This window comes from Panulirus ornatus, chromosome 43 (genome assembly GCF_036320965.1).
Source record: "Panulirus ornatus isolate Po-2019 chromosome 43, ASM3632096v1, whole genome shotgun sequence".
Lineage (NCBI taxonomy): Eukaryota > Metazoa > Arthropoda > Malacostraca > Decapoda > Palinuridae > Panulirus > Panulirus ornatus.
Window position 1 is genome coordinate 15,921,165 of NC_092266.1, and position 12,591 is coordinate 15,933,755.

The window sequence follows — 12,591 nt, forward strand, 5'->3', positions numbered from 1 at the left end:
AAGGTATAATAGTTGAAAAAGAGGGCAAATGAGAGTTGGGGTGAGAGAGTATCATTAAACTTTAGGGAGGATAAAAAGATGTTTTGGAAGAATCTGCTGAGTATGTGGATGAATTTGTGAAACTCGTAACTGATGAGCACCTCAGTTCTGAGCAGGTGTATAATGTATTTCATTTATTTATTTGATTTACATTTAATATTTGTTTAGTTTAAATTTCTAGCAGACCATGGTATACTTTAGACATATGGGAGATGTATAATTAGTGGGTTAGAGGGGTGTTATGAATTATTATTACATGACCACGGTTGGTGTGGCAAAATGATTAATTTGGCACGGCTTTGGAACCAAAAGTGCCAGAAAATCGGTGGTGTACCTGTACTTCCCAATACCCTTTCAATAAGTCTAACCCAGTTACAAATTTTACATCTCCTCTCTGATCAATACAAACATCTACTCTTGCAATAGGATATGAGTCAGCTTTAGTATCTTATTTAGCTTTCTGAAATCAGTACAAAATCTGTAGGTAATACCATCAGGTTTAGTTTTTAACACACAAGGTGAACGTCAATTTTGAAGTCGTGCGGTAATACATCATTTCTCCTAGGAATATAAGAAGACAAACACCTAAACTCATTTAGTATTTGTGGTATCTCATCTCTTTACTCTGTTTCTATATGATCAAGCTTCTTTTTCATATTATCTAACACATCTGAATTTTTTGACAATTTGTCTTCACATCTCTCCAACTTTACATTCTCATTTCCATCCACATCCTCTGCATCTTCAGACATAGCACATGCACAGTGTACATTTGTAACCTAATCATCCTTTGCAGAATTTCTATCATGATAATGTTTTATCATGTTTATGTGACAATTGGTTTGGCTTGAATCTTTCTAGAGTATCACAATGTAGTTCAAATCATCCACTCTTTTCTCAGTAACCCAGGGACCATAAAACCTTGCTCTCAGAGGATTTCCTGTCTGAGGCAGTAATGCCAACGCTCGAACCACCTGGTTTGAACACTCTGCTTCTCAATGTTTTTTCATACCATACCTTCATATCTTCTTGAAACCCTTTCAAATTTTCTGCAGCAATCTCTAGCTCTACACAATCTGCTTTTAAAAGCTGATACATACTTCAATAATCCAGAAGAATCACTCTTCCTTAACCATTTTTCATTCAACATACTCAATGGACCTCTTATTTCATGCCCATACACTGACTCAAATGGACTAAAACCTGTAGACTCATGTACAGAATCTCTAATGGCAAACAATACTTAAGGCAGACCCTCATCCCAGTCTACTGACAATTCCTCACAATACATTCTACCTCGCAAACGCGGGAGACAGCGACAAAGTATAATAAAAAAAAAAAAAAAATAACATTCTCAAAGTATTTTTCAAAGTCTGATGGAATCTCTCCACAACTCCTTGGCTCTGTGGGTGATAAGCGTTTGACATCTTATGTGTTATATGTAACTCCTTTAATATTTTCTTGAACACTCCTGAAGTGAAATTACTTCCCTGGTCTGACTGTATAATTTTAGGTATACCCACCCAGGAGAAATATTTCACTAACTCTCTTACACTATTTTTAGAATGGATACTACGTAATGGTACTGCTTCTGGAAATCTGGTAGACGCACACAATATTGTTGATATATACTTATTTTTTTGTACGTGTTTTAGGCTGTATAGTCTGGTTGGGTTTACCCTTTCTCTGACATAATTCACAAGTCTTACAATCCTGGGACACATCTTTCTTCATATTTGGCCAATGAAAATGAGTTAATATTCTATCATTTGTCTTCTTAACTCCCAAATGTCCAGACAAACAAGAACTATGAGACACAGCAATAACATGTACCCCATAATTCTTTAGAACTACAGTTTGCTTTCTGACCTTCCAGTGATCAGATGCTGGAACATAAGCAGGCCTCCATTTTCTCATTATCACACTATTTTGTACATAAAATCCAACTGACTTATCACTCTCATTCCCCTTGCTAGCAGCTTCACTCCAACATTCTTTCAAACTCTCACCACCCTTCTGTAACTTTGTCAACTCTTCTTGTCCACAACAAAATCTGGAAATACATCAGTTTTTAATTCCACAGTACTCTTCTCATTTCCAATTTCTCCTGAATTACTCTAGTTACATACTCTTCATTAAATGATTCTCCTAAATCATAATCAACTTCTTTTCCTCTCTTTGACATTGACGTGGTCACAACACAAGCTGGATAAACAATTTCACTACACTGTACATTACAATCAGTGTGATTCCCTATAGTTTTATGTCATGTGGTTCACCTTTACAATAGTATCTACAACAAATGGATTACTACTCATGATAGGCTTTGGGACTAATTTGTCAGTCAAATCATTCCCCAGTAGCATGTGTACTCCTGGCATAAGAAATTCCTCACATATCCCAACTTTTACACGGCCACTCCCAAATCCACTCTTAAGATTTATATAATGCATTGGGATAGGCTTGCCTAACCATAACACTTTTACAGTTATAATTTCCCCAGAGTAAGACTGCTTTTTCTATTCTAATACATCTTTCAGAATTAAACTCTTACTAGCCCCATTATCCCTCATTATTAAGATTTTCTTCTCAGGATTTCCTTTAATTCCCACCTTTCCTTCATTAATATATAGCTCATAAATTTCATGTTTTCTGCCTTCAACCATTCCCGTCGCCACCCTGCCACACACGAAATAGCATGCAACCCAACCCAAACCACCCCCACCCCGTCTCCAGCGAGTTAGCACTAGAAAAAGAAAAAAAGGCCACATTCATTCACACTGTCTCTTGCTGTCATGTATAATGCACCGAAACCACAGCTCCCTTTCCACATCCAGACCCCACAGAACTTTCCATGGTTTACCCTAGATGCTTCACATGCCCTGGTTCAATCCATTGACAGCACGTCAATCCTGGCATACCACATTGTTCCATTTCACTTGATTCCTTGCATGCCTTTCACCCTCCTGCATGTTCAGGCCCCAATCATTCAAAATCTTTTTCACTCCATCCTTCCACCTCCAATTTGGTCTCTCACAATAATGATAATATTATTTATTTTGCTTTGTCGCTGTCTCCCGCGTTAGCGAGGTAGCGCAAGGAAACAGACGAAAGAATGGCCAAACCCACCCACATACACATATATATATATATACATACATGTCGACACATGCAAATATACATACATATACAGTTCAATGTATACATATATATATACACACACAGACATATACATATATACACATGTACATAATTCATACTGTCTGTCTTTATTCATTCCCATCGCCACCTCGCCACACATGAAATAACAACCCCCTCTCCCCTCATGTGTGCGAGGTAGCACAAGGAACAGACAACAAAGGCCCCATTCGTTCAAACTCAGTCTCTAGCTGTCATGTAATAATGCACCAAAACCACAGCTCCCTTTCCACATCCAGGCCGCACAGAACTTTCCATGTTTTACCTCAGACACTTCACAAGCCCTTGTTCAATCCATTGACAGCATGTCGACCCCGGTATACCACATCGTTCCAATTCACTCTATTCCTTGCACGCCTTTCACCCTCCTGCATGTTCAGGCCCCGATCACTCAAAATCCTTTACACTCCATCTTTCCACCTCCAATTTGGTCTCCCTTTCTCCTCGTTCCCTCCACCTCTGACACATATATCCTGTTTGTCAATCTTTCCTCGCTCATTCTCTCCATGTGACCAAACCATTTCAAAACACCCTCTTCTGCTCTCTCAACCACACTCTTTTTATTACCACACATCTCTCTTACCCTATTATTACTTACTCGATCAAACCACCTCACACCACATAGTCCTCAAACATCTCATTTCCAGCACATCCACCCTCCTGCGCATAACTCTATCTGTAACCCATGCCTCGCAACCATACAACATTGTTGGAACCACTATTCCTTGAAACATACCCATTTTTGCTTTCCGAGATAATGTTCTCGACTTCCACACATTCTTCAAGGCTCCCAGAATTTTCGCCCCCTCCCCCACCCTGTGATTCACTTCCGCTTCCATGGTTCCATCCGCTGCCAAATCCACTCCCAGATATCTAAAACACTTCACTTCCTCCAGTTTTTCTCTATTCAAACTTACCTCCCAATTGACTTGACCCTCAACCCTACTGTACCTAATATCCTTGCTCTTGTTCACATTTACTCTCAACTTTCTTCTTTCACACACTTTACCAAACTCAGTCACCAGCTTTTGCAGTTTCTCACATGAATCAGCCACCAGCGCTGTATCATCAGCGAACAACAACTGACTCACTTCCCAAGCTCTCTCATCCACAACAGACTGCATGCTTGCCCCTCTTTCCAAAACTCTTGCATTCACCTCCCTAACAACCCCATCCATAAACAAATTAAACAACCATGGAGACATCACACACCCGTGCCGCAAACCTACATTCACTGAGAACCAATCACTTTCCTCTCTTCCTACACATATATATGCCTGACATCCTTGATAAAAACTTTTCACTATTTCTAACAACTTGCCTCGCACACCATTTATTCTTAATACCTTCCACAGAGCATCTCTTTCAACTCTATTATATGCCTTCTCCAGATCCATAAATGCTACATACAAATCCATTTGCTTTTCTAAGTATTTCTCACATACATTCTTCAAAGCAAACACCTGATCCACACATCCATACATAAGTATATCTTTTCTTTTCTTTCTTTCATACTATTCGCCATTTCCTGCATTAGCAAGGTAGTATTAAAAACAGAGGACTGGACCTTTGAGGGAATATCCTCACCTGGCCCCCTTCTCTGTTTCTTCTTTTGGAAAAAAAAAGATAGAAAAGAAAAAAGAAAGAATACTTCCCATGCATTCCTCACATGTCGAAGAAGGTGACGAAAGGGGACAGGAGCGGGAGGCTGGAAACCCTCCCCTCCTTGTATTTTAACTTTCTAAAAGGGGAAACAGAAGAAGGAGTCACGCGGGGAGTGCTCATCCTCCATGAAGGCTCAGATTAGGGTGTCTAAATGTGTGTGGATGTAACCAAGATGAGAAAAAAGGAGAGATAGGTAGTATGTTTGAGGAAAGGAACCTGGATGTTTTGGCTCTGAGTGAAACGAAGGGTAAAGGGAAGAGTGGTTTGGTAGTGTCTTGGGAGTAAAGTCAGGGGTTAGTGAGAGAACAAGAGCAAGGGAAGGAGTAGCACTACTCCTGAAACAGGAGTGGTGGGATATGTGATAGAGTGTAAGAAAGTAGACTCTAGATTGATATGGATGAAACTGAAAGTTGATGGAGAGAGATGGGTGATTATTGGAGCATATGCACCTAGGCATGAGAAGAAAGACCATGAGAGGTAAGTGTTTTGGGAGCAGCTGAGTGAGTGTGTTAGTAGTTTTGACGCATGAGACTGGGTTATAGTGATGGGTGATTTGAATGCAAAGGTGAGTAATATGGCAGTTAAGGGAATAATTGGTGTACATGCGGTGTTCAGTGTTGTAAATGGAAATGGTGAAGAGCTTGTAGATTTATGTGCTGAAAAAGGACTGGTGATTGGGAATACCTGGTTTAAAAAGAGAGATATATGTAAGTATACGTATGTAAGTAGGAGAGATGGCCAGAGAGCGTTATTGGAGTACATGTTAATTGATAGGCGCACGAAAGAGAGACTTTTGGATGTTAATGTGCTGAGAGGTGCAGGCATGCAAAAGAGAGACTTTTGGATGATAATGTGCTGAGAGTTGCAACTGGAGGGATGTCTGATCATTATCTTGTGGAGGCTAAGGTGAAGCTTTGTAGAGGTTTTCAGAAAAATGAGAGTGTTGGGGTGAAAAGAGTGGTGAGAGTAAGTGAGCTTGGAAGGAGACTTGTGGGAGAAAGTACCAGGAGAGAATGAGTAAAGAATGGAAAAAGGTGAGAACAAAGGACGTAAGGGGAATGGGGGAGGAATGAGATGTATTTGGGGAAGCAGTGATGGCTTGCACGAAAGATGCTTGTGGCATGAGAAGCATGGGAGGTGGGCAGATTAGAAAGGGTAGTGAGTGGTGGGATGAAGAAGGAAGATTATTAGTGAAAGAGAAGAGAGAGGCATTTGGACGATTTTTGCAGGGAAATAATGCAAATGAGTGGAAGGTGTATAAAAGAAAGAGGCAGGAGGTCAAGAGAAAGGTGCAAGAGGTGAAAAAGAGGGCAAATGAGAGTTGGGGTGAGAGAGTATCATTAAATTTTAGGGAGAATAAAAAGATGTTTTGGAAGGAGGTAAATAAAGTGTGTAAGACAAGGGAACAAATGGGAACTTCAGTAAAAGGGGCTAATGGGGAGGTAATAACAAATAGTAGTGATGTGAGAAGGAGATTGAGTGAGTATTTTGAAGGTTTGTTGAATGTGTTTGATGATAGAGTGGCAGATATAGGGTGTTTTGGTCTAGATGGTGTGCAAAGTGAGAGGGTTAGGAAGAATGATTTGGTAAACAGGGAAGAGGTAGTAAAATCTTTGCGGAAGATGAAAGCTGGCAAGGCAGCGTGTTTGGATGGTATTGCAATGGAATTTATTAAAAAAGGGGTGACTGTATTGCTTACCGATTGGTAAGGTTATTTAATGTATGTATGAATCATGGTGAGGTGCCTGAGGATTGGCAGGAATGCTTGCATAGTGCCATTGTACAAAGGCAAAGGGGATAAAAGTGAGTGCTCAAATTACAGAGGTATAAGTTTGTTGAGTATTCCTGGGAAATTATATGGGAGGGTATTGATTGAGAGGATGAAGGCATGTACAGAGCATCAGATTGGGGAAGAGCAGTGTGGTTTCAGAAGTGGTAGAGAATGTATGGATCAGGTGTCTGCTTTAAAGAATGTATGTGAGAAATACTTAGAAAAGCAAATGTATTTGTATGTAGCATTTATGGATCTGGAGAAGGCATATGATAGAGTTGATAGAGATGCTCTGTGGAAGGTATTAAGAATATTTGGTGTGGGAGGCAAGTTGTTAGAAGCAGTGAAAAGTTTTTATCGAGACTGTAAGGCATGTGTACGTGTAGGAAGAGAGGAAAGTGCTTGGTTCTCAGTGAATGTTGGTTTGCGGCAGGGGTACATGATGTCTTCATGGTCATTTAATTTGTTTATGGATGGGGTTGCTAGGGAGGTGAATGCAAGGGTTTTGGAAAGAGGGACAAGTATGCAGTCTGTTGTGGATGAGAGAGCTTGGAAAGTGAGTCAGTTGTTGTTCGCTGTTGATACAGCACTGGTGGCTGATTCATGTGAGAAACTGCAGAAGCTGGTGACCGAGTTTGGTAAAGTGTGTGAAAGAAAAAAAGGTGACAGTAAATGTGAATAAGAGCAAGGTTATTAGGTACAGTAGGGTTGAGGGACAAGTAACTTGGGAGGTAAGTTTGAATGGAGAAAAACTGGAGGAAGTGAAGTGTTTTAGATGTCTGGGAGTGGATTTGGCAGCGGATGGAACCATGGAAACGGAAGTGAATCTTAGGGTGGGGGAGGAGGCGAAAGTTCTGGGAGCGTTGAAAAATATGTGGAAGTCGAGAACGTTATCTCGGAAAGCAAAAATATATGGTTCCAACAATGATATATGGTTGCGAGGCATGGGCTATAGATAGAAGTGTGCAGAGGAGGGTGGATGTGCTGGAAATGAGATGTTTAAGGACAATATGTGGTGTGAGGTGGTTTGATCGAGTAAGTAATAATAGGGTAAGAGAGATGTGTGGTAATAAAAAGAGTGTGGTTGAGAGAGCAGAAGAGGGTGTTTTGAAATGGATTGGTCACATTGAGAGAATGAGTGAGGAAAGATTGACCAAGAGGATATATGTGTCAGAGGTGGACAGAATGAGGAGAAGTGGGAGAAAGATGGAGTGGAAAGATGGAGTGAAAAAGATTTTGAGTGATCAGGGCCTGAACATGCAGGAGGGTGAAAGGCATGCAAGGAATAGTGTGAATTTGAATGATGTTGTATACCGGGGTTGACGTGATGTCAATGGATTGAACCAGTGCGTGTGAGGCGTCTAGGGTAAACCATGGAAAGTTCTGTAGGGCCTGGATGTGGAAAGGGAGCTGTGGTTTTGGTGCATTATACATGACAGTTAGAGACTGAGTGTGAACGAATATGGCCTTTCTTGTCTTTTCCTAGCACTACCTCGCGCACATGCAGGGGGAGGGGGTTGTCATTTCATGTGTGGTGGGGTGGTGATGGGAATGAATAAAGACAGACTATGAATTATGTACATGTGTATATATGTATATGTCTGTGTGTGTATATGTATGTATACGTTGAGATGTATAGGTATGTATATTTGCGTGTGTGGACGTGTATGTATATACATATGTATGTGGGCGGGTTGGGCCATTCTTTCGTCTTTTTCCTTGTGCTACCTTGCTAACACGGGAGACAGTGACAAAGTAAAATAGATAAATAGACTAAATGATAAATACATTTCAACGTATACATACATATACATACACAGACATATACATATATACACATGTACATATCCATACTTGCTGCCTTAATCCATTACCATCACTACCCCACCACACATGAAATAGTGAGGCAGTACCAGGAACAACCAAAAAATGGCCACATTCGTTCACACATATATGAGTAGGAGAGATGGTCAAAGGGCATTACTGGACTACATGTTAATTGATAGGCTTGTAAAATAGAGACTTTTTGGTGTCAGTGTGCTGAGAGGGGAACTGGAAGGATGTCTGATTAATATCTTGTGGAGGCGAGGGTGAAGATTTGTAGAGGCTTTCAGAAAAGAAGAGAGAGTATTAGGTAGAAGAGAATGGTGAGAGTAAGTGAGCTTGGATAGGAGACTTGTGTGAGGAAGTATCAGGAGTGATTGATTGTAGAATGACAAAAGGTGAGAGCAAAGGACGTGAGGGGAGTGGGTGAGGAATGGGATGTATTTAGGGAAGCAGTGATTGCTTGTGTAAAAGATGCATGTTGTATGAGAAAGGTGGGAGGTGGGTAGATTAGAAAGGGTAGTGAGTGGTGAGATGAAGAAGCAAGATTTTTAGTGAAAGAGAAAAGAGATGCGTTTGGGTGATATTTGCAGGGAAGTAATGCAAATGACTGGGAGATGTATAAAAGAAGCAAGAGGTTAAGAGAAAAGTGCGAGAGGTAAAAAAGAGTGTAAATGAGAGTTGGGATGAGAGAGTATCATTGAATTTTAGGGAGAATAAAAGATGTTATGGAAGGAGTTAAATAACGTGCATAAGACAAGAGAACAAATGGGAACATCGGTGAAGGGAGCAAATGGGGAAGTGATAACAGATAGTGATGGAGTGAGGAAAAGATAAAGTGAGTATTTTGAAGGTTTGTTGAATGTGTTTGATGATAGAGTGGCAGATATAGGGTATTTTGGTCGGGGTGGTGAACGAAATGAGAGAGTCAGGAGAATTATTTGGTGAAAAGTTTATGGAAGATGAAATCTGGCAAGGCAGCAGGTTTGGATGATATTGCTGTGGAATTTATTAAAAAACAGGGTGACTGTGTTGTTGATTGGTTGGTAAGGATATTTAATGTATGTATGGACTGTGCTCAAGTGCCTGAGGATTGGCAGAATACATGCATAGTGCCATTGTACAAAGGCAAAGGGGATAAAGGTGAATGTTCAAACTACAGGGGTATAAGTTTGTTAAGTATTCCTGGAAAATTTTATGGGAGGGTATTGATTGAAAGGGTGAAGGCATGTACAGAGCATCAGATTGGGGAAAAGCAGTGTGGTTTCAGAGGTGGTAGAGGATGTGTGGATCAGATGTTTGCTTTGAAATATGTATGTGAGAAATACTTAGAAAAACAAAGGGATTTGTATGTAGTATTTATGGCTCTGGAGAAGGCATATGATAGGGTTGATAGAGATGTATGTATATATACATATATGTGTGTTTATATATATATGTATACATTGAAATGTATATGTGTGTATGTGCATGTATGGGCATTTATGTACATATATGTGTGTATGTGGATGGTGGGCCATTCTTCATGTTTCCTTGTGCTACCTCATTGATGCGAAAACAGTGGTTAAGTATAATAATAATCAAAAAAGAGAGGAGGAGGAGAGGAGGGCAGAATTCTTCCTGTCTTATATCATTTTCCAAAAATAGAAGGGCCAGAGGGAAAAGCCTCATGAGAATGTTTCTTCCCTGTAAGGCTTGGTCATCTGTTTTGGATGTGACTGCACTTACACGGGAAAATGGTGAACATGTTTGACATAAAAAACGAATATGTATAATCATGTACATGTATTATCATCTGTGTTTGATAATGGTTTGATATTATTCAGGTAGCATCGTATGTTTTAAGTAAATTTTATTCAATTGTGGAAGACATTGTTGGTAGTTACAGTATCTGTCTTGTCCAAGTCATCTTAGATTTTATGGTAGTAACATCAGAGTTATTGATATTGAATCTATATTTCCCAGACGACTGCTTAGAATTTAGAACAGTAAGTAGCATGGGACTTTTTGCCTGAACAGCAACTAGCGGCTGGTAACCCAGAGAAAAAGTCCTCTTGTGAGTCTGACCTTGATTGACTGGACATCTTTGGCAACTTTGGATCAGCATAGAATTTCCCTAATTGAAGTATTCATTCAATTGTTGGGTTTTCCACGTTATGCATAGAATGAACAGTATGGAAGTTTTAAGTTATGATGCTAGCAAATTTAATCTGAGGGGGCCCCTGTAGAAAAATCCTGGCTATGCCATATCCGAGACACACACCCAAGTACTATGAGTGAAAGAAGGAAGATGCAGTTGTGTTGACTTTTTCATGTATGATTCAGTCTTTTGAATCAATCTTTTGATTTTTTATTAGTAATTCAAGAGAACCTCCTCTGACTGTAACATTTACTTTAACAGTTTCCTATTGAAGTAAGTCACTTTAATCAGAATATGTACGTTTCTAACAGGGCAGCAGCTTGTCACCTACCAGTGATAGTTATTTATAAATGCAGAACAGTTGTTTTATGTATGGAACACTGCCCTGATGTTGAGGTAGGCTTCAACTGTACATACATACTTAAGAGTTGAGGCTACAGTGTTCTGACTTATCAACTCCTCCAACCTCCTTTGGATGTTGCTGTGATTAAATTTCTGCTTCCAAGAATAGTTAGGCCATGCAATACTCGCAGAACATTAGTTAGCATGATTGCAATGGGATTACTGGTAATTTGAAGATGAGCCATAGAGATGTCTTTTCTTTACTTCTAATGCTAGGCTTTGGAACTTCATACCATAACATATCTTTCCAAAAAGCCATGGTCATTCCTTTTGTAAAACAAGTTTTTCAGTTTTTGAAAAAATCATAGGTAGTTTTCCTTTTACCCCATCGTTATGTTCACTTCACTTTTCTTCTTTATAGATAAGGCATTGATGCGGACTTCTTTCAGTGACTGGAACTTGTAACATGAAAAAGTAAAATGTTTTGCACTTCAGTATGCAAGGCATCACTTAGGTGATTGTCATGAATGTCTTACAAGAAAAATCACCTTCAAGATTTAGGAGGCAGCTTTGATAAATAACTGTTTTACCAGTCATTTTACTGAGGAATTCATCCCACATTCCCTTGGGCCCACCCTGGGCTGTGGGGTTGAAGACCCCCAAAGACTTCACCTGGTATTCACAATGCCCTTCTCGTATACTTCCTCTTGTGGTACTCCTCAGGTTAAGTTGCACATTTGGCTTGAAGATGGAATGCAGCAAGGTGCCTGCTCACTGGATAGACAGTCCTTTGTTAAAGATTGTTTTGAATTTTGGTTGATCATGTGGTAGATGTCCAGTCAAAATCTTACCATTATAACTTTATTTGCAATCATTTGCAGTCTACTAGTTCAGGTTCAGGCATCAGTTAGGTGACAGTTATCAAAGTATCTCAAGTAGAAAAGGCAACTTCTGATATATACTAATAAAGTGAAATTTTATTTTCTGACTAAGCCTTTTGTATTTTTCTTACTAACCCTTTTGTACTTTTCATGCAATATCATCTAGGGAGCATTTAAGTGCTGTGTAAGTTGGCAAGTAATATTGGTTTAGTTGTGCATGCATAGCTACCTATGTTAGAAATCTGGTAAACATAATGTTTAGAAATATCGTATTTGCTAAGGCAGCCCTTCTTTTTTTCTGTTTATTACATATGTTGCCTTCAAAATTCAGAGCAGGATATTAAAAGCAATATCATGGTAGATATTTTAATGTGATTACATTTTCACTTCTAGTCATGAAGGCCCAACAAGAAATGTTCAAAAGTTTTGCTGAGAAACTTGCTTTTAGAAATGAATCATTTACCCTATGCTTACATTGAAATGTTAGTTTGTAAAGGTAATGAGGGTTGTGTCAGCATTTATATGCAAGTGGAACTTAGAGTTAAGGCAGCAGGAAAGGCTAGAGAAAAAATGAAAGTAACTGATATAGATAGAAAAATGGTAGATAGTATTATTTGAGGGATAGTCTGTAGTTTGGAAATATGTAGTAGACTGCATGGTTTGGCTATGAGGTGAATGTAGCTAAAAAGTATTACCTTAGGGAGAAAAGATGATCCCCCTTCTTTTCTGTA

The 12,591-nt window shown here is 39.5% G+C and overlaps 1 protein-coding gene across 3 annotated transcripts in view; it reads left to right on the forward strand.

Moving 5' to 3' along the window:
* spg (dedicator of cytokinesis spg) overlaps positions 1–12,591 on the forward strand; it is a 392,951-nt gene that overhangs the window by 240,017 nt on the left and 140,343 nt on the right. Inside the window, exon 27 of one of the 3 annotated variants that reach the window (XM_071687033.1) lies at positions 12,027–12,044. The exons of the other annotated variants lie outside the window; for them this stretch is intronic. Coding sequence (XP_071543134.1) covers positions 12,027–12,044 — 18 coding nt within the window. The remainder of the gene's footprint in view (positions 1–12,026; positions 12,045–12,591) is intronic. 3 annotated transcript variants of the gene reach the window in all.